Raw genomic sequence first — 22,723 nt, 5'->3', positions numbered from 1 at the left:
TGTTTCCATTCTCAAACTCCCCAGAGAAGGTGGATAATAAATAAGTGACAATAACAGATTGCACACTGTCAGCGCGGGCACTTCTTTGCCCCGAGAGAATTGATTTTTAATAACAGCACAGATGACATGTGGCGGGAGTTGTCGCTGACACCAGTGTTTTGTGAGCTTCAATAAATCACATCAGCCTGGAGGCTCTGGAATGGACAGGCTCATTGGGTGCTGTCTGCTGATTGCAACTAGGTCCTGAGAAGGGGCCTTGGGCTCTGTGTCAGGAGGCTGGAGTCTGCAGCCTAGGCCTCAGTTTTCCCATCTTTAAAATGGGCATAATCTCCTCAATCTCACAGCCCTGTTGCAAAGGGTTATATGAGGCAATGGCCATGAAAAGTGGCATTTCTGGGATCCCTGGGTGGCGCAGCGGTTTGGCCCCTGCCTTTGGCCCAGGGCGCGATCCTGGAGACCCGGGATTGAATCCCACGTTGGGCTCCTGGTGCATGGAGCCTGCTTCTCCCTCTGCCTGTGTCTCTGCCTCTCTCTCTCTCTCTGTGTGACTACCATAAAAAAAAAAAAAAAAAAAAAAAAAAAAAAAGGGATCCCTGGGTGGCGCAGCGGTTTGGCGCCTGCCTTTGGCCCAGGGCGTGATCCTGGACACCCGGGATCGAATCCCACGTCGGGCTCCCGGTGCATGGAGCCTGCTTTTCCCTCTGCCTGTGTCTCTGCCTCTCTCTCTCTCTCTCTATGACTATCATAAATAAATAAAAAAAAATAAAAAAATAAAAATAAAAAAAAAAAGAGAAAGAGAAAGGGGTGGGGAACCTGGGTGACTCAATCATTAAGTATCTGCCTCAGGGCATGATCTTGGAGTCCCGAAGGAGCCCCCCCCCCCCCCCCCCCCCGCATCAGGCTCCCTGTGGGGAATCTGCTTAAAAGGGATCCCTGGGTGGCACAGCGGTTTAGCACCTGCCTTTGGCCCAGGGCGCGATCCTGGAGACCCGGGATCGAATCCCATGTCGGGCTCCCGGGGCATGGAGTCTGCCCCCCTCTCTCTCTCTCTCTGTGACTATCATAAATAAATAAAAATTAAAAAAAAAAGTGTCATTTCTGTCCTCATGAGGATATCATTTAAAGAACCCCCTTTGCCAACAAAACATGCAAGATGACAAGGCACAAAAATCAGGTGACAGTAGGGCCCGGGGTGGGGGTGGCAGTGAAGGCCATTCCTGTTCTTGTAAGGTAATAACAAATAACGGTAATAACAAATTAATATTTATAACGTGTTTACAGGAATGCCTGATGTCTGCCTTTGGCTCAGGGTGTGATCCCGGGGTCCTGGGATCAAGCCCTGCATCGGGCTCCCTGCAGGGAGCCTGCTTCTCCCTGTGCCTATGTTGCTGCCTCTCTCTCTGTGTCTCTCATGAATAAGTAAATTTAAAAAAATCTTTAAAAAAGTAATATAAAGTGTTTACCATGGGCCAGAGCTGTGCTAAATGCCATATATATAGCATCTCATTTAAACCTCATAAAACCCTGTAAGGTCATTACTACCTGGATTTTTACAGAAGACACACAGCTAGGGAGGGGCAGAGCCACATTTGGAAAGCAGGTAGACTCCATGCCATCTTGTCCTTACTTGGAGCTCACCTGCCTCAGTGGCTGCCCCGTTGCCTGTGTAGGACAGGGCGAGGCAGGTGTCACACGGTGGGGGCCAGGAGTGGAGGCTGCATGGCCATGTAGGAAAATAGATAGGAGCCCTGGAAAGGCCAGGTCTTTCCATTTTCCAAGAGAAATTAGGAATTAGGATTTGTATGAGAAGCCTCCTGAGGGTTAAGTGTTGGCAACTTATTAAAGCTTTGGTTTTTTTTTTTTAAAGATAGTCTGTACCAATGAATGGTACAATTGCTAACCCATTGCTGTCTGTGAGCTGAACCAGGTCTCTGGGCTTCTAGTTTGTGACTTGGGTACACAGGTCTCATTTCCTCGCAGATGTTCACTGTGTCTACACTGCCCCGCTAAGGCCAGAGGGCCCAACAGTGGAGTGATATCAGCCACAAGCCACTGTGCTCCCCTAGGGAGCAGAATACAGCTGCATATGCTAATCCCCACTGGGGAGGTGCCACTGATCTCACGAAGCACAAAAAGGAGAAACTCAGAGTGGCTTGTGATTTGCTCTGGGTCCACACGTGGTAGTGGGCTAGCTCACTCCTGAGCCAGGAGGAGTGCTGGTTTGGGGAGGTGTGTGTGGGGGGGAAGATGAGCACTCAGTACTGCCTGCTGTTACTTGGTGAAGCCCAGGTAGAAAGCAGGGCTCCGAGGTGAGGTACTCACAGCACTCGGAGAGACCGCAGCCCGTCAAAGGCGTGGATGGGGATACACCGCAGCCGGTTGTAGCTCAGGATCCTGTGGGAGAAGACACAGCTGTGCTCTTGGCCATTGCTCTTCTCAGCTATTTGTGGGTGTACTGTCCACACTGTGGACCAGTCAAAGCAAGTGGTTTCTTTATCTTCCTAATTTTAATATACTGACAAAGAGCATCCCAACAATAAAGGGAGGAGAAACGCTCCAGAAAGTTCACAGGTGTTGCCTCCCCCATGTCCTCTCGTGTTCCATGGCAGGCTGGCCTTCGAACCAGCTTTGCCATCATCTCCCTCTATTGTCAGACGGTCAGTGCTCACAAGGTGCCAAGCTAATGGGAACTAAATGGATCTGAGCAAAATATAATTGTGTAGGGAAACCCTCCATTGGGAAAGAAAATTCACAAACCACAGAAGGTATTCCAAAGAGGGCCTTCTTCAGAAGTATTGGTTCCTCTCTAACTGCCCAGACAGTAGAGTTCTCAACTACTTTATTTTCCTTCTGATGATTAAGGGCTGCTCTACGTGGGGGCAGCCATAGCCCTCAGGATTACTAGAGCAGAGAACAGAGGCCTGAGGGGACAGGGAGAAAAGGACAGCCACAGGCCACTCACTGCCAGGCCCATGTCAGACACAGCACCCCACTGTACTCACAGGGTGGAGAGGTGAGACATGTTACTGAAGGTGTAATTGGTCAGCACGCCAATGCTGTTGTTGCTCAGGTCGCTAGGAAAAGTAAAACAGAAGGGTCACACTTTACTGTTAGTTACATCTGTAGTGGGTCATTCCCAACTTTCCCATCCATCCATCCATCCATCCATCCATCCTCCATCCATCCACTCACCCATCTATTCATCTATCTACCCATTCTTCCAAATGTACATTTTTTCCTTCAAGATTTATTCACTCATTTGAGTATTTGTTGTTCATTCATCCACCCATCCATTCACCTGGTCAACCATTCAATTATAAGTCTATCTGTCCATTTCATCCTCCCAGCCAGACATAATGTGTGAGATCTCTCCTTATTCTAGTGCCATTTTTCCCAGGTCAGTCCTTCCTTTCACTATTCCTCTCTCACTTCTGGCATTCATTCATCCCATCTTATCAGGGGGAACGAAGTTGGTGGGGGTGTAGTTCTTTGCCCACAACAACCTCTAGTTGTAGTTCTCTGCAGGGGTAAATATCTCAAGGAGTGGTTTTCAATAGTAGCTGCGCATTAGAATCCCCTGGAGAGTGTTTACATTCTCTGATGCCTGGGTTCCGTGTCCAGATATTCTGGTTTATAAATCAAATATTCTGATTTAATTGCTTGAGCATGGTTTGGAGCAGGAGTATTAAACAAACAAACAAATTAATCAGCTGAGGTTGAGAACCACTGAGAACCCCAGAGTGGTTCTCAGGGCACTTTTGCTTCCCCAGTGACATGTGGCAATGTCTGGAGATATTTTTGGTTGTCACTACCCCGTGATGGATTCTACAGGCATCTCATGGGCAGAGGCCCCAAGATACTGCTAAACATCCCACAATGTCCACCACAGCCCCACAACCAAGAATGATCTGGCCCCAAATGCCCCCAGGGTTGAGGTGAAGAAATCTCATCTAGAGGCTGGTTTGTGGGATGTTTAGGAAGCCAGACTGAATGAGGGGACAGGTGGCTTTCTGCCACTTTTCTTCAGTAGTCCCACTTTCCCAAGGGCAACAGTGATTCATTCTGAAAGAACTCTCACTCCCCATCCCCCGACCCCGCACTGTGGACTGGCTTCCTGCCCCCTGAGCAGCCAGGGTGATCTTCCAATGACCACTCACCCAAGGAATGGTTTTGTACCCTTATGGGTCCCATCTTGGCAAGGCAACGAGGCTGTCAAGGGACAATGCTCATAGACCACCCAGTTCCTAGACATCCCCCACCCAATACCCTGCAGCCTTGCTTTCATTTGGAAGTTTTCCTGGATCTTGGCAGACTTGGAGCCACTAGGAGCTACCACCTGAAGGAACCTCAGTTGGAACATTTTTTAGGCAACTGGAAGAGAAAGAAGCAATGCCCACTTAAGCTTTTGGCAAACCTCAGTGCAGCCACATCTTGCAAGAAACTGGAAACTGAGGAGTCTCAGGATTTAATTGGGGCCCCAGAAAGTCAGAGGCTCTCTCACCTCTCCCTAAGCCAAGAAGCAGGTGATGTGGATGGTCAGTGATCCCAGGCTCTGGGTATTTCTGTGTCTAGTTCTCACTGGTATGACCTGGCACAGCAGACTGGCTCATACCTCCCACCTACCTCTCTCTGTTCCACCCCGGGAGAAAGTGCAGGAATGTGGTGAAGCCTGCAGACCATCCTCCCTTACCCTCCACATGTTTTCTGAGCTCCCCCAGGAGAGAACACTAAATGTCCCACCCAATGCCGGGCTCCTTACATAAGTGTCAGGTGGCGGAGGGCAGACAGCTCCCTGGGCACGGCCGTTAAGTGGTTTCCTTCCAGGTACCTGAAAGAGAGATGTGGAGTGAAGCCTGGTCAAGAGACACTGCACACACTGTCCTTTCTGAGAGACCCCTCCTCTGACTTTCTGGGCTAACTTGGGCCTCTGTTTTACTCTCTCATAGTTCCTTCTCCCCCCCCCCGCCCCCCCCTCCCCGTCAAAGCACAGACTGCATTTGTCACTTATTATTTATTTGTGTGATTATTCAACTAATGACATTTTTTCCTCACTGGACTGCTATACTCCGTGATGGCAGGGCTGTTGCCTAAAACTGTCCGGTGTTGGATCTGCCGATAGTGTGTATGGAGTTCGCATGCAGTAGGTGCCCAGTGAATATTTGTTGAATGAATAAAGCACTCACTCTGTACCCAGCCTTCACAATACTCTCACATGGCAAGTTTTCACAGTTGAGGAAGCAATTTCAGAGATGTTAAAACACTTGTCCAAGGTCATACAGCGAGTGAGTGGCTGAGCTAGGATTTGAACCCAGGTCTCTCTAAAGTCTCATCACAGTTCCATTCAGCCTCTCCTTAGCTACTGGGGAGCATGGGAGAGCTGAGTCACGATTCATGCTAAGAACCCTAAATCTGTGTTGTGTATCTCTGGTGCGCCCCCGGAAGCCGAGGAGAAAGGGTGTGCTCTTGGAGCATTGTGCTGTGGTTCCCAACAGGATGGCTGCCTGTGGGAGGGGACAGCGGTTCAGACTGGGGACGTACCAACAGATGGAGACTCCTCCTGGATAGGCAAAGGCTGAGCCTAGACCTGTCTGGACTTTAGGGTCCTGCACAGACTTGCTCACCTAGGCTGAGGCCACCTCCTTAGACACTCGAGTGTGCTTGAGGATAAGAGAAGGAAGTCTCATTTTGATCATGAATTACAAAAGTTATTACTACCCTCAAGGGTGACACAGGCTAATTTATTCACTCTCATCCTGTGGTAAACCCCTTCCCCCTGGGCTTCCTCTTGTTCTTGGGACAAAATTACAAGAATTTTTTTTTTTTTTTTTTGACTTACAAGAACTTTTAAGATGGCTTACAATGTCTGGTCTGGTCTCCTGTGCGAATCTCCCTTGACATAAGGCCCCCATAGCTTCTTCTCGGTACTGGTGTCCACTAGTGCAGGGTCTGCCTTAAGCTCCAAGAGGGCCTACCTCTGTCTTTATCTCTAGTCTAGCACTTCCCAAAGTTTAACATATGTACACATCACCTGGGATATTGCTAAAAAGCAGATTCTAATATAGTGGGTCTGTGTCAGGTTGGAGAGTCTGCATTTCATTCATTCGTTCATTCATTCATTCATTCATTCATTCGAGACAGAGAGAGAGAGACAGAGACAGAGAGAGGCAGAGAAATAGGCAGAGGGAGAAGCAGGCTTCCTCTGGGGAGCCTGATGCGGGACTTGATCCCAAGACCAGGATCATGCCCTGAGCCAAAGGTCAACCACTGGGCCACCCACGTGTCCCTAAGTCCGCATTTCTAACAGGCTTCTGCATGAGGATGGGAACTGCTGGTCCACAGGCTGCATTTTGAGTAATGAGCTGCTGGAACACCAGCTGGCATCCAGTAGACCCACCACCAAATGACTGAATGGGATGAAATGGGTTAAAATAGGATATGAGTCAGTTTGTCAATGATCAAACCAGGCTTAGCTTTGAGGACAAGTTGGAAGGGGTGTTTTCTTAAGTTTGGGCCAAGTGACTTTATTTCCAGGGCTGGCCCCTGAGAATCATCATGGCCCAGGGCACTGGGCAGGACCCCGTATGGTCTGAGGTTGCCATGGCATGTCGGATTACTTCCCTTTGGTCCTTAATCCTTTGTTGTGTACCTATTATGTGTTAAGAACTATGCTAGAGGAGGGGGTAGATACAAAGATGAACCAGATCCCATTTCTGCCTTCAGGGAGCTTGATCATCTAGCCTAAAATTCAGCCACATACACTTAGATCGTGCCCTCAGGCAGAGGAGCTAAGAGAAACATATTCACCGATGCATTCATTTATTCAGGCAGAAATCTTTATTGGGCAACTGCAGTGTGTATACACTGTGTATATACCAGCGTGTATACACTCGTGAAGAAGACAAGCGTGCTGCCTACTTTCTGGCATTTAAGAATCTAACATGGAGAGGGAAGGGGAGGGAGTGGGAGGGAGAGGGGAAGAGAGGGGTGGGGAGAGAGAGAGGAGGACATACACAGAAAACAACATAGATTACAAACTGTGCAGGCCAGGGAGGCGGGTCTGGTGGGGAAAGGGAGCCCGGCAGATCACGCTGAAGCCCTGGAGGTGGCTTTATCCCAAGTGAGGGGAGTAACTGCAGACCGGTGCAGGAGCTGGTGTCACAGATTACCCTGCTTCACCCTTCTGCTCTGCCCTAAAGGACGGGTGGCAGGGCATTCACATGCTGTGTGGACACTGGCCCTGTGGCTCAGCAGTGGTGGTGAGGAGAAGGCATGAAGACCTTCTAGACTTCTCTGCTGGACAGGGAGGTTCTGTGGGGGTAGCAGGATTCTGGGGTCTGTGCAGGCTGATGAAGGGGAGGACAAGTCATGTCGGGCCACCTTGCCCACAGGGAGTGTTTTGTGGATGGTGTGGCAGGGAGGGAGGGAGGGAGGGAGAGAGGAAGGGGGAGAGGCAGGGGAAGAGGGAAGAAGGGAGGAGCTGGATGAATGAGCAGGGCTGGTGGGGAGTGTGCTGGTTCAGGGAGCATCTCTGCTGGAGGGAGGCTAATTAACCACGAGGGAGCCACTTGAAGGGGTCTAGCCTCCGGCTGGCAGTGACATCTCCCCCTCTCCCATGCTGCTTATCCTCTCACTCTTGTTTGTTTGTTACAACTACTTAGCAAACTTGAGGCATCTAAAACGAAACCCAGACTAAGATGCCATAACACCAAGTCTCCCTGCTGGGATGTTTACAGAAGGCCTCATGACAAGCACATCTGAAGCAAGTTACCTAAGCTCACAGACCACAGAGTGACAAGGAAAATAACAAAATAGAAACAAAGGTGCAGAATCTAGTGCTCTGGGACAGAGAGACTCTGGTCTGTTATCCAATCCTCTACAGAGGGGGCCATATTTTGCTGGGTGTTTTGTCCATCTGGTTGAACACTGAGGCTCAGAGAGGGGAGGAGTGAGTCCAAGAGCCAGGATCTAAACTCAGGTCTGCTGGGTTGCATAGCCCAAGAAGTCAAACCCATGTGATTTCAACTCTACCTGGAGCTCCTTATTTTCACCTTTGGCCACCACTGTCCTGAGAGGATTCGCCCGATCACATAACTTAGTCTGTCACCTCTGCTAGGACATCAGCTGCGCGCAGCAGGGATTTGGGCCACTTTTGTATCCTGCTGCATTCCCAGAGCATAGTGTAAGGCTCAGCACGTAGCAGGACCTCAAATATTTACTGAATGAGTGAATGAATGAATGAAGAGAAGGGCTGTTTGTAGGACCCTGGATTAAACAAACAAAAACTTACAAGGGTTTCAAAGGATGCCCTGTGCCTGGCCCATGTCCATCTGTAAGGGAGGCCATGCTCTATTGATGCCTGCATTTGCTCAACAGTTGAATGAACATCTAAAATGACCCCTGGAATTCAGGGATGCTGACAGCATCCTCAGCTGACACAGGGAGGTCCTGGGGGTCCTGGAGGATGGGCAACATGACACAGATGCTTCTGGAGCCTCTGGTCCTGCTGTTTCAGCCTGGCTTTGATGGGTGCTCTGCTGATGCTGACTGGATCAGCCTTGCCCCTGTTTAAAATCCTTCCCTGGCTTTCACTGCTTGCTAGAAAAGGACACCCAAATCCTGTCCAAATCCTTCCAAGCTGTCTGTGGCCTGTCCTGAAATCCGTCAAGGTTCTCTAGGGAAACAGACCAGTTGGAGAGATACACACACACACATATAAATGTATATACAGAGGGAGAGGGAACTTGTTTTTTAAAATTTTTAAAAAGATTTGAGGGAGAGAGAGAGAGTGCTCATACACAGAGGGAAGGGCAGAGGGAGAGAATCTCAAGCAGACTTCCTGCTAAATGCAGAGCCTGACGTGGAGCTCAACCCCAGAACCCTGAGATTATGGCCTGAGCCAAAACCGAGAGTTGGCTGCCCAACCGACTGAACCACCCAGGCACCTCATGAGAGAATTTACTTTGAGGAAGGGCTAGCAGGTTGGAAACTCAAGTATGATTTCTGTGTTACAATCTTAAGGCAGAAATCCCCCTTCTACTTTCTACAGAAAGCTCCAGTTTTATTTTTGTTTTTGTTTTTTGTTTTTGTTTTTGTTTTTGAGGTCTTCTACTGATTATATGAGGCCTACATCCACATTATTCTGGGTAATCTCCTTTACCTACTTGCATCGACAAAATACCTTCCAGGTAACATGTAGCTAGTATTTGCCCAAACAAGTGGGCCCCCCTGCCCAGTCAAGCTGACACATCAAATTAACGGTCCCAGGCCCTGCCTCCCCTTCCTGTTCACCACACAGCAAACTCTCCGTTGGCTTCAGCCCTGCCCCCCGAATGCCCCAGGTTCCTTTTGGGGGGCAGGTCTCGGCACATGCGTGCCCCTCCTCTCCCTCCTTGCTAGTTCACTCCAACGGTTGCTCAGAACTCAGCTCGAGCACTGCCTCCCCAGCGCCATCTCCCACACCCACTGGGGACAAGACAAGCTACTCAGCCCAAGCTTTCGGTGCATTTTCTTCACAGCATCTCACCCCCCTGTGACGTCCAAGAGTGAGTCTGTGATGAGCGGGCCAGAATGGTGTCTGCTGTGCTCACTGCAGCATCCCGGTACGCTGGCTGGCAGTAGGAGATGCTCAGGAAACACCATCTGTGTGATGCGAGCCCCAGAAGTCCCCAGGGAGCGCTGCATGTGGCACTGTGGGGCCGAGGGGGACCCGCGTGGGAGCCACTCTAGGTGCACCATGTCCCTGGCAACCTGGTGCTGCAGCTCAGAAGACGTGGATTCAAACAGCTTCACCTCACAAATACAGATGTGGCTGTGAAGGAAAGCTCTTTGTGCAAAGCCCTTCATGAAGACTGAACTCCAAAGTTGCCTGTAGCCTGCAGCCCAGGCCCCAGAGGGACGCTTTCAGAAGACTGCACTCCTGCCCTGCCAGCCTCAGAACTCTCAGAGCCTCTCCAGCGGGTCCCTGCCTCTCTAGCAACCTTGGTGTTGACCTGCATTTAAATGCTCCATTTTAGCCGGAGCATGAGCACCGAAGGACGTGTCTGCGTCTCATGAAAATCCACACAGAGCTCTAGCGAATGGATGCTCCTCATTTCTGTTAGGAGTTTTGCGGCGCTGACAAGTGCTGTACAAAGAACTCTCAGACCTGCTGAATGGTGAAGAAGGGCAGCCACCTTCCAGGAGCCCCCGCTCATGGCCAGGGCTTCCGCCAGGGGCCTGGGATGATGTGGTTCTAGCTCAGCAGTCAGCAGCCCAGGTTCACACCCTGGCTCCACTAGCTGATAGCTGTGTGACCTTGGCAACTTACTTAACCTCTCTGAGCTTGCATTTCACCTGTGAAAGGGGGCTTATCATGATCATCCCCTTGAAGTGATTAAATGAGTCTCTATGGAAAGCTCTTGGAGCAGTTCTTGGTACAGCAGTCTTCAGTGTGTTTTGAACATGAATGTGTGTGCATGTGTGTGCGCGCACACACACACACACACACAGACACACACACCCCCTCCACCCAATAATACATATGAATATCGGAAAACCCATAGTGATCTCCTTGTTGTCTATTCTCTATTCTCCTTCCAGAGTAATATTTCTAAAATGAGAATCGCATCATGTCACTTTCCTGCTTAAAATTCTTCCTTGGCTCCCGCATTTCTCCTGGGATAAGGAGTCAGCCCTCACCACAGCCTACAAGAACTACAGATCTCTTCTCGAGTTTTCAGTACACACCAGTCTCTTTTCCAGTCTATTTGCTGTGTCACGTGGTCTTCTTGGTCTCTTGACTTTAAGATCTTTCCATCTTTGGGTTATCATAAAACATTTTCTTTCTACTGCTTTCCACATCCTGCCTGCACCCTCTTTTCCTGGGGAAACACTATTCTCCGTCCTGAGATGCCTAATTTCCTGACAAGCCTTCTTACTGTCTTTCTCCCCCATTCTAACTTTTTGACATCAGGGGTCTTATCTGTCACATTGCTGCTGCCTCCCAGCTCCTGTGACATTACCTGGCATGATAAACTTGGTGAACACCTGACTGAGTGATGAGGGCTTCTCTCAGCTTGTGGCCTGTGCCCCGGTCTCCCTCAGTCCCTCTCACAGATGGCCATGACTGCCCGATAGCCTAGAAGTGTCCTCTACTGAAGCCATCTGCTGAGGGCTTCTCTGGGCCAAGGCTTGCGCCAGGACTCTGAAGCACTGCTGTGCCCAGAGCCAGCTGCCCTCCAGCTGGCTGCAGGCAATTTCTATCCCTCTCCCCAGGCCAGAGAAAGGCAAGAATATAGTCAGTACTGGGCAGTTGCCCTCTAAAGTGCTCTGGGGAGCCTGCCCAGCGGGGGTGGGGTGGGGGGAGGTGGCAAGTATGCAAAGAAAGCAGCAGCTGGCATTGCTAGAGAAGGTGCAGCTGTCAGGATGGACCCAGCCAGAACCACAGACAGGTACCTAGCATCTTGGCAGGGGTGCTGGGTTTGCCTTCTCCCTGCTTAAAATGCAGGTGGCAGGTTCCAAAGAGACACATGACTGTCTACTGCAAATCACCAACGAGCCAGGCCACCAGGCAGAGCACACAGGGACCCAGACCTCTGCCAAAGGAAGGGAGTAACTGAGTGGCTAAGGGATGGGCCCTGGGGTCAGATGGGCCTGGGCTCGAGGCAATGCTCTGCTGTGCAGTGTGATCTTAAGAAATCATTCAACCTTCTCGAGCCTCAGTTATCTCATCTGCAAAATGGGAGTAACAACACCTGCCTTGTAGGATTAAATGAGGTCACATATGAAAAACAACCACAGCATCTGGCACAGTAAATGCTCTATGAGTGCTGGCTGTGGTGGGTCACACCCGGACAGGATACCTTCCCTTGCTTTCCTAAAGCCCAGGTTGCGGCGGAGGGGGGCGGGGTGCGGTGCGCAGAACTGCCTGGACTCCTCCCTATCCCAGAGCACATGCTGTCCATGCCACTCCTCCGCTTGTCGCTTACTGCATTGCCCTGCTCCTTCTCTGGCATGGCCCTCTGTCGCCCAAAATTTGAGCTGCTTGCTATATCCCAGGCCACCATCTTCTGACCCCCACCCCAAGCCCAACCAGTGCCAGGCCAGGTCCTACCCTCTCCCCCAAGCAGTGCATTCTTCTCATCACCTCCTGCCAAAGAAATCAGTCTCAGAGAGCTGTGTCTCAGCCTGTGTCCTGGTGGTTAAGTCCCAAACCCTTTTAAGCCTCCCATCACTGCCATGTATGTGTGCACACCGTCAGCATGCTTCCCAAGATGTGCTCAGACTCCACAGTCCAGTAGAAATCCCCTCTTCCAACAGTGGTGCCTGGGGGAGATATGTCATCCTTCTCTTCTCCTCTCCTTGGGATGTTTGTGGTGGGACAACAAATCTATGCTCACAGTCCTCACACCAAGGTCAGTTCTCAAGTTTCCTGGATATTAACCAGGAGTGGACTGTAGGGGATGGGGGTGGGTATTGTTTGCTGGCACTAGATTCTCATTCTCCTCTCTGCTGCTCAGGAAGATGTGGACTTACAGGGTTTGTTTCCAGAATCAGGAAGGTCTGGTGTTAATAAACACTGCCTTAAATGCAAGCAAATAGATTTTTAGGTTTAAGTACTTCCGGAATGGCAAGTGTGAGTCTACAAGGCTCATGGCAGAGCAATAACAGAACTCTTCTGAAGCTGACGAGGCCCAACCTGTGCAGATTGTATTTGTGTCAAGTATCTTGGGCGCTGAGATGTCTACTTCTGCTGTGCTTTCAGCAAGCTTTTGTAGGCTTGCTTCTAAATCAGGACTTTAGTGCTGACTTCTAGCGGGTGTCTCTGTATCGTTTGCTTGCTAGTGTGTAATTACCTGAGTGGTTCTTAAAGTGTTGTCCATGGGCCACTGGGGCTCCTCTAGGTTTTTTCAGGGCTCTGTGAGACACTGAAACTACTTTTCTGAAAAAATTAAAACATTGTTTTCCATTTGCACTGTGTGGGGAAAATTGCTGGCACCTCACTATGAATCAAGGCTGTGGCACCACATGGTATCAGTGGTCACTATATTCTTCCCTCAAGTACATGTAGGGGAAAAAAAAGCCAGTTTCACTTGAGAATGCCCTCCAGGAAGCAGCGAAAAGTTATTAATTGCATTAAGTATCAACCCTTGAACACATATCTTTTTAATATTCGGCGTGGAAAAATGGGAAGCATGCATAAAGCATTTCTAATTTGGTGGTTTGGAGAAAAAGCTCCAGCATCACTGAGTTACAAGCTAAACTAGCTGTTTTTTAAAATTTTCTCCCATAAAACACCATTTTTACTTAAAAGAATGACTAGCAAAAGGTTATTCCGGGATAGGTATGGGTAGACATTTTCTCACAAATAAATACAGTAAGCCTGTCACTTTCCATGGAAATCTACTAATAGTACTTACTGGATAAAATTCAAGCTTGCTACCAAGTGAAAATTAAAATTTTAGAAAACTCTTAACTGCTACGTTGAGCAGTTTCCCTTTACTGAGAGACTTTTCTGATGAGATCCTGGTGATGTTACTGGTTATGACATTTTTGATACCATGTCATGTAACGTGCCAATGTCCAGACGATCTATATAACCCAGCGAACCAATATTTTCCAAATGACCAGTGCACACTGTTACAAGATCATTCATGGAAGAAAGTTCCATTCAAAGCACAAGATAGACCAGTGGGTTGTAACATAATAGAAAGTCCATGGATACAGTTTTGGGTCCCATGCAACAACTAGCCTTTACGAAACTACCACTTCATGGTTATGGTGTATTATCGAAGAAGAATATCCACAATTATTTGGAAGGGCTATTAAAATTCTCCTCTCTTTTCCAACGATTTGTCTATGTGAAGCCAGATTTCCTTCTTGTACTTGACCCAAAACATTGTATTGCAACAGAGGGAATGCAGAAGTGGATATGAAAATCTGGTTCCCTTCTACTACATTTGTAAAAATGTCACTCTTCTTAATTAAATTTCTTTTGGTTTGTTTTTCATAGAAGTATGCTTTTTATATGAACATGTAATGAGTAAATTATTATTCTAAATGGATTAATAAACATATATTTAAAAAAATTTCTCGTTAATAGTTTCCAATATGGTAAATATCGGTAGATATAAGCACATAAACAAAAGTAGAGTCCTCATTGCTTTTGAAAAACCTAAAGGAGTCACCCTGAGACCCCCAAATTTAAGAATTTCTGGGGTAGGGGATAAGAACATGGGATTTGGGGCCAGACCAAACTGCCCTCTGATCCTGAGTTGCTGCTTACTGGAGATGAGGCCTGGGGAGTGACTCTTAGTTGTCAGCACTGAGAGAGAGACGGGGGCCTGCACGCTGTCCTCAGGGACTGCTTGAACCAGCAAGAGAGCAGGCCAGGGGTTTGCAGAGGGCTGGCAGAGGAAAGCTCACCGCCCCCTGTAAGGTACTGCCTTGCTGGCTTGTGCCTGCAGTAGGCTCCCACACCCTGCCCTTTGGAGAAATGCTATGAACTTTGGTTGTATTTCTTTCTTTTTTTTTTTTTTTTCCCCTTCTCAGTGAATTAAACTTAATTTTGTTTTGTATGTTGGCAGCTCTGCCTGAGACCACTAATGATGCCTGAGGGAGCTGGAAAGCCAGCACTGGATCCAAACAATGAATCTGGTCCTTGAATGGAGGCCTCCAAGCCATTGCTGTCTGGGGCTGTCGGCTTTCACTTTCTCTTGCATCAATTTCCCTGTCTCTCCCCATCGCTGAACCCCTCCCCAGATACTCTGCTCCTCCCTTCCCTCCAGGACATGGTCTGGGCTCAGAGGTGAGGGCTGCCATCCTTGGTGTGCTTTGGAAACCAGTCTGGCCAAGAGAAGCGTCATCATTTCTAAAGCAGGAAGTCAGGTCTCCCCAAGCTCTTAAATTGACTTTATAATTACAGCCAATTATCTTTGTTATTTCAATCTCTATTTCATGAGCTTTGGGGAAATGCATCCACGGGCCTGTTTTACCGGCATTTCCTCCTCTTTGGCACATGTCACCTGGCACTCAGTTGGTCCAGGAGGGAGGCGAGGACGTGGGTCATTTCTGTAGCCCCCACCCCACGGCAGTGCCGGCCGAGAGGAGAGGTTGCAGGCCCCACTGCGCTGTGTGGCATTGCTCATGCAGGCCTCCGCAGCACAGCCGCAGCCCAAATGCAGGGCTGTGGCGGACTTTAGTGACGCTCAAGCCCTTCCCTGGGATGGGCAGCCCTGGTTACAGTATCGGGAGATGCCGGAAGCCACAACACACACCCAGGGATGGACCTGCTATTCTAAGACGGTGTCATACTCGGGTTCCTGCCCTGTAGGCAGAGCCGGGCAGAGAGACACTCCCTGCTGGAGTCTCTGCCAATTCCGTTGCTTGTGTCTGAGAGCAGGGTGCACACTCAGCTGTCACAGAGGACGGGGAGGGAGTGCTGGGGTCTGGGGAGGCGGTGTGAGCTTGAGATGTGGGTGGGGAGAGGCATGTGAGCGTGTCTTCCCCTCAGGCGCCCTGGGTCCCTTCACACCCCCAGCCGGCCCTGCCGGTCACAACCTGCAGCAACTGCCATGGGGCGTGTGGGGTGCCCTTCCTCCTTCCCTGCTCACTAGCTGCCCCTCACCCTTCGGGCTGCACCTCCACAGAGAAGCTTTCTCTGACTTCCACACCCAAGGGCAGGCTCTCTGCTTTCAGGGGGTGTCACAGCGACCTTGTGCTCTCTTTTGTAGCACTTTCATGGTTGTCACCTCCCACGTGCTGCTGAGATGATGCAGACACGTCTCCCTTCCCCAGTGAACTGTAGGCTTCACATGGGTGGGGGACACAGCTGGCTTGCTCACTGTGTCTCCCCAGTGTGAGCAGAGGAACCTGACGCACCAGGCACTCAATGGACAAGCGCTGAGCGAATGAATGAATGAATGGCAGCATGAGCATGGCTTGTGCTGGGTTGTGCCACCTGGCCACGGCTGCATGGCTCCGGTACATCTGAGAGGGCTCCCTGCCCGTGGACTGCCTGAGCTTTCCAGGGGGGCAGAAATACTTGTTTTCTCCACAACACTAAGAGCGCTTCAGGAAGGGAATGCTATCTCTTTTGTGTCAGTGGGAGCTTCTGGGGCAGGGGCAACCCTGAGGAATTAGTGTCGGGATGGCCGGGGACTCAAGAAGGCAGAGTACAGCGCTGGAGGCTTAGGGGGATCTAGAAAACAAGACGGTAACCCTCCCACTTGTATTCCAGTGGGCCGGGTAGTGTCGCCTGCCAGGCAGAGAGGCCCTGGGGAGGAGCACTTCTTGTTTCCACGTCCAGGCTGCTGCCCAACGCCTTGGCCGAGGTGCTGCTGCCATGGCGCTGGGGTCCACTCAAGGAAGGGCACCCCGGGCAGTCGTGCCGGAGACACTAGAGACAAAGCGTGGTGGACGCTGGTGGTGGTGGCATTAAGGGTGTTTGGTAGAGGGTGGAAGTACTCACAGTTCGGTCACGTCCTTGGGAATGCCTTTGGGGAGGGTGTGCAGCCCCCTGTTGCTGCACCGCACCACCGTCTCCAGGCAGGTGCACTGCTCGGGGCAGCGAGGGCCCAGCTGGCAGCTACTCTCGTCGTTGCCTGTGAAGAGCCGCAGAGTGAGCAAGGAGGGAGACTAACTTCTCGGGGGTGGGGGGGGAGGCAGGTGAGTGAGGCCTGGTGCCAAGGAGCAAGCCATCTTCAGGAAAGGGAGGCCCTCCACTTTGAGCCAGAATGAGAAGTAAGGAGCCTGCTGGTTTCCTCCATGGTTAGAGGGGAAAGAATGTGTGCCTGGATTGGGGAAGAGAGCCATCCCTCTTTTACCATGTTCAATAGAAAACTGAAGACTTAAAAAACTTGGTTAACCACAGTATCACACAGGAAAGAGGCTACCATGAATGGAATCAGGAATAAGCCAGACTGACTGAAGGAGTGGTCTGGGGTTGGAGGAGAGCCCTATCTGTTCCCTCTTCTTTTTCTTCCCTTCCTCCACCCTTCCACTGACCCCATCCCTCTGGGGTGATAAATGTGTCCCCAGCCTCTATTATACCTTAACCTCAGTTAATTTACAAACCAGTTAACCATAGGTGATAGTCAAAGTTGTGCTGGCTTGAATTTATGCAAATATGCCCTTTAGAATCCTGACACTCAAAGCCTTGGACCTCCAGGTATTTATAACCCCCCAGTCAGTGACAGAAATTTTCCAGGAGCTTGTCTTGAAGTTTGTTTTTCAGGATCCACTGAGCCTCATGACAGAGAGAGGAAAACTGAGGGCCAGGCCTCCCATGCACAGTTGTGTAGGTTGTGTACTGCATAAGGGTGCTTTACCCTCTAATGGCCACCAGTCTCACTGTGGATATGATAGATTAGGATATTTAGTACAACAGTATTCTCATAGCCATAAAGTGTCTTGTCTTAAAAATCAGTATATTATGACACATTTTTGATAGAAGTAAAATGTTTTTAGAAAGAGGCTCCTTTTCTTAATTTGCATGAGGGAGCCATATGGCTAGCAGCAGACCTGCAGAGCCCTTCAGAGCCACAGCTGCATGCCAGAGATGGAGTAGTGTCAGATCTGAGGGGATCCTGACCGTCAGCTACCTGCTGTACCTCTCCTCTCTTGTATCTTTCTCCCCTTCCCAGGTACTGCCCCTCTGCCCCGCCCCCAGCCTCCTCACCTTCACAGGTAAAGTCCTGGATGGCCACATCCTGGATGGGGATCTCCTTGAGGAAGAATGGCTTTTGGCACCGGGGGTTCCCGCTCACGATCCGCCTCTTCCTCAACCACTTGCCGAGCCAGGCCAGGTGGCAGTTGCAGTTGAAAGGGTTGGACAGGAGGTTTCTGGGAGGAAAGAAGGGCCCTCTCTGAGTGGTTAGCACCTCGCCCTCTACTGTGGAAGCTGGCCGGGGGATCCAGGGCTGCAACTCTCCAGGGAGGCCTGCTCGGGGTTCCAGGGAAGGAAGGAGGAGGTCTGGGAAAGGAAATGCAGACTGTCTTCTAGAATTCAGAGGCGGTCTTTGTGAGGGTCTCATTCGGGACCTCTGCGGACGGACGTGACCATGGTCTCCTGCCACACCCTCCCTGCTTCCCTGAGCTCCAGCTGCGCACCGTCTTCAATCCTTCAGCAGGCTTCTCTTAGACTCAGCACCTCCACACACACTGGTCCCCTGCCTGGCACTACTCTCTCTACTGCCCGCCTGGCTGCCTCCTCCTCTTCCTTCAGTCTTGGCTCAGACGGCCCCACCCGTAAAGAGCAATGAGGAGTTCCTGCCTGTCCCCATCTTCTCCCTCGTCCCCTCACATATCCTGCCCAGCACCCACAGAGCCTGTACTGACCGCAGAATGCTTGCCTCCCCCCTTAGACTCAGCTGCCCCAGGGTGGGCATCAGACCTGTCTGTCTGTCCCGTGTCTCCAGGGTCCCTCATGGCATCAACACTGCCACTTTGTATACATCTAGGGAACGCAGTGACTGGACTGGTGGCCTGATGAGGGGAGAGCAGTTGTCAGTCTGTGAGTGTTGCCTACAGGGCTGGCACCAGGCTCAGCACCTCATAAAGCCGTTCTCCTGTTCCAATTGGTCACAAGCAGCCCAAGGAAGGAGGTAACATTCTCATCTCACACAGGAAGAAAGTAAAGCTGAGGCTGGTTACAACTAATAAGAGGCCAGACATCCCTGAGTGGCTGTGGCAACGACAGGACAATTAGGAGCCTGGGAGTCAGACATCCCAGGTTTGATCCTGATGCTGACATTTAGCAGCTGTGCCAAGTCAGGCAGGTTTCTTCTCGTGTCAAAGTAGGTTCCCCTAATGCTTTGTGACTCCATCTCTCTTGGCATCTTTTATGTCCGGATTGTCAGTGTGGAGGCTACACAGGCGGGGTGAAAAGTTAGCTAAAATAAACCAACCTGCTGAGGCTAGCTTCTAACCCACTACCCCCATCTTGCTGTCACTCATCCATTCAATTCATTCATTTATTCACCAGTTATATAACGGGCATTTACGCAGTGCCAGGCACAGACACATGCATTGAGACATAGCAGTGCACAGAATAGCTGCACATCCCCGTCCTTCTGGGACTTACATTCCAGCTGACGGGAGGCAGACAATATGTAATCAACAACACAATCAATATTAGGAAATGGTCAGTGCTAGAGAAACGGTTAGGAGAGCTGGACTGATGAGCTGGGGTGATGGCACAGGGGCAGAGTGGGGTGAGGCAACAATGGAAGGAGGGGAGGGAGGCCGGGGAAAGGCTGTTCCAGGCAATGGGAGTGGGTCTAGGGTGTGGGAGGCAGTGAGGACGCTGGTGGGGCTGGCCCAGGGTGGGGTTAGGAGGGACCGGATGATATGGACCCTTTAGGACATCTAGAATTTGGCTTTTTTTGGCCCAGTGAAGCAGTTATATGGGAACGTGACAATGGGCAGCAATAGGAGATGTAGCCAAAAGCCTTTCTCTTCTGTCTTCCAAAGAATCATTGGGGAAGAAAAGAGAGAAGGGTGGACCACCAAAAAAAAAAAAAAAAAAAAAAAAGGGACCAGCAATTAAGCTTGATAGAGCCACATAGAAATACTATGTGCAACCATAAGCGTTAAGTACTTTCTATGTCTCAGGCCACTGCTGTGCATTTTACAAATATTAACAGATTCAATCCTTATAACAATCCTATGAGATGCAATATACAGAAAGAACAACTGAAACACAGGGAGAGGGCAGCCCGGGTGGCTCAGCAGCTTAGTGCTGCCTTCAGCCCAGGGCATGATCCTGGAGACCCGGGATGGAGTCCAGCGTCAGGCCCCCTGCATGGAGCCCGCTTCTCCCTCTGCCTGTGTGTGTGTCTCTCTCTCTCTCTCTCTCTGTCTCTCATAAATAAATAAATAAATAAAATCTTTAAAAAAAAACAAAAACAAAAACAAAGAAACACCGCGAGATGAAGTAGCTTTTCTAAGGTCACATGGCTAATAAGACATAAGCCAGCATTTGAACCCAGGAAATTTGATCTAGAGCCCATCACTTTACTATTCTAAACAACCTCCTTTACCAATGCAGTGAATTACCTGGGCAGGAGCCATTTAGGTGTCCAGAAGAATTAGAAGATTCTAATTCTTGTTCTGATGTACATTTAAGTGGCCAGTGACATCATTTAAAATCCCCTGTCAGGGATCCCTGGGTGGTGCAGTGGTTTGGCGCCTGCCTTTGGCCCAGGGCGCGATCCTGGAGACGCGGGATCGAATCCCACGTCGGGCTCCCGGTGCATGGAGCCTGCTTCTCCCTCTGCCTGTGTCTCTGCCTCTCTCTCTCTCTCTCTCTCTCTCTGATGACTATCATAAATAAATAAAAATTTAAAAAAATATATTAAAATCCCCTGTCATATCATGTCACTGGCCTGCTTAAAACCTTCAGTGGCTTCCTGACATGCCTTGGATGAAGACCCAAATAGTCCATGGCAGGTCTGTAGCCTGGCCCTGACCTCCCTTCTGCCTTGTCATATACCTCACCCTCCTTTACTCTGTGCTATGACCGTGTTAGACTCTGCTCAGTCTCACAATCTGCTCTGCAACAACCCACCACAGGGCCTCTGCACATGCTCTTCCAATAGAAGGAAATGCACTTCCTACTTTCTTGAACAAGCTAACTCCCACTCACCTTCTAGAACACAGCTCCAGTGTTCCTTAACAAAGCCTATGTCAGGTTTTCATGTCACTGTGGACCCCCTTCTGTGGCAATTCGCTATGCTGTGAACTCCAAGAAGAAGGGGCCGTGTCTGTGATCCTCAGCACCTAGACGGTGTCTGGTACGTGGAGGGAGCCCAACAAACGGTTGCTGACAGACGGGGAGACGACCTTGGCCAAACATAGTTGGGAGCTGCCAGGGGAGAGGTCTGCAGGACAGGAGCCCCGAGTCAGTATGCAGTGGGTCCAGGAAGACTTACATGGTAGACAGGGAGACAAGTGTGGTGAAGGCTCCAGGGGTGATGGTGGTGATCCGGTTGTCGTAGAGGGACAGCAACCTCACTGAACTCAGGCCAGCAAACGTGTCATTGCTCACACAGGTGATCAGGTTACTCCTCAGCATCCTGCAAGGAGAGAGGTGGGGATGAGGGAGCACAGGTATTATCTTCTGCCCACCACAGAGCTGCAGGGTGTGCGTGGGTGTGTACATGGGTGCGTGCATGTAGGTGGGATGCTTCCGCCAACTCCAAGCCCAGACCATTGCATTGCTGAGGTTTGTTGTGTGATAGCAGGGTGTGTGGGTCCCCATGGTGGCTACCCGTAAGTACACATGCACATTCTTGTCTGCACACTTTACGTACAGTGAAAGCGGGTGCCATGAGTGTCTATGTATACGCATGCATGTTGTATGGTGGTTAGTGTATGCATGTCTATTTCTGGGAGGAGAAAAAATCAAGATGTAGCTGTGGGTCATCAGCCTCTGTGTGTGCGCTGTGTGTATATGCTTGTGTGTGTACATGCTTACCTGCATGCTGCCTGTGTGTGCGTGTGGTTCTCATGTATATGTGGATATGTCTAAGTGGGTAAGTGTGTGTGCCTCTCTCAGCACATTTCCAGCATGAATCCATCTATGTGTACACCTTAGGGCAAGCATCTTCCAGTTGTGTGTGTGCTGGGGGTGTTGCGCACACTAAGTTCTCTCCCATCAAGGTCTGGGAAGTGTTTAGTGCCTCTCTGGCTCGAGGAAAGAAGGGACTCAGCAGTTTGGGACAGGATCCAGGCCTGGAGCTGGCCGCCAGCCTTTGTAATCCCCGCCTGATGCCCCTACCCTCCCATCTCCTTCCAGACCTTGGCTTGGGCTCCAGGAACTCACAAGGTCTTGAGGCTGCTGAGGCCCCGAAACATGCGCCCATGCACCGTTTCTAGCTGGTTCCCGGTCAGCATCAGCTCCTGCACGCTGGCTGCTCCATCAAAGGCACCTTCTCTCACCTCCTTGATCTTATTGTTACTCAGGTTTCTAGAAGGAAGAGATAGAGTGGGTCCCTGGATGCAAGGAGGGAGTCACTAGTCTGCAGCTGGTCTCAAGCACCCCTGGACCAAGGACTGGGTGGTGGGGCTCCCTGATATTTGGTCTTCAGGACCTGTGGCCCCACACGGGTGGGGCTACTGTGTGAAACGGGCCAAGTGGAGCCTGAAGTCTTTTCTGGGTGTTCCTTTTTTTCTAAGCCCAGGGTATGTGCACATTTAAAATGGTGATTCTCAAACTGATTTTCTCCCTTCAGCAGAAACTCTCACCAAGCAGTGCTGCTCAAGGGGAAGGCAGGAGAAAAATCTAAAACGTGCCCCCTCTGTGGGGGTGGGACACTTGTAGAGCTTCCAGCTCTATGGCTGAGATGCTTGATAGCAATGGGCACTTGCTAGTTAGTACTTTCTGAGCACTTATTATGAATTAGGTTCCATGTAAGGGGTTTGGTTCACAGAATCACATCGAAGCAGTAAAACAATGCCTATCAGAGGAGTACCACGTGTATTATCACTGTCTCATTTTATAGATGAGGTGACTGAGGTCCAGAGAATTTGAGGAACTCACCCAGAGTCACAGAGTTGAGAGAACCAGGATTGAGGCTTGCTTTTTGGTGCATAAAAAGTCCTCCAGTGAGGAGCCTCTTTCCTAAGGGAATGTTCCTTTGGTGGTGTAGATACACACACCCCTCCAGTACTGCTTTGCATAATTCTGGGCTTGGGATATTGTATTTTCATGCATTGGGCTTGGTCCTACCAAGCCTTGGGGCCA

General features: G+C 50.2%; 1 protein-coding gene across 1 annotated transcript in view; it reads right to left on the bottom strand.

Annotated features, from left to right (window-relative positions):
* The window catches only part of SLIT3 (slit guidance ligand 3), a 598,525-nt gene that overhangs the window by 51,679 nt on the left and 524,123 nt on the right, over positions 1 to 22,723 (bottom strand). Inside the window, exons 17-23 of the mRNA XM_049109434.1 lie at positions 21,803 to 21,946; positions 20,910 to 21,053; positions 17,657 to 17,820; positions 16,448 to 16,580; positions 4,760 to 4,828; positions 3,003 to 3,074; positions 2,323 to 2,394 (exon numbers count right to left, since the gene is read on the bottom strand). Of these exons, the coding sequence (XP_048965391.1) occupies positions 2,323 to 2,394; positions 3,003 to 3,074; positions 4,760 to 4,828; positions 16,448 to 16,580; positions 17,657 to 17,820; positions 20,910 to 21,053; positions 21,803 to 21,946 (798 nt within the window). The remainder of the gene's footprint in view (positions 1 to 2,322; positions 2,395 to 3,002; positions 3,075 to 4,759; positions 4,829 to 16,447; positions 16,581 to 17,656; positions 17,821 to 20,909; positions 21,054 to 21,802; positions 21,947 to 22,723) is intronic.

The sequence above is a fragment of the Canis lupus genome, chromosome 4, assembly GCF_003254725.2.
Source record: "Canis lupus dingo isolate Sandy chromosome 4, ASM325472v2, whole genome shotgun sequence".
Lineage (NCBI taxonomy): Eukaryota > Metazoa > Chordata > Mammalia > Carnivora > Canidae > Canis > Canis lupus.
The sequence above is the reverse complement of the archived record's forward strand: the minus strand, read 5'-3'. Positions and strand labels throughout refer to the sequence as shown.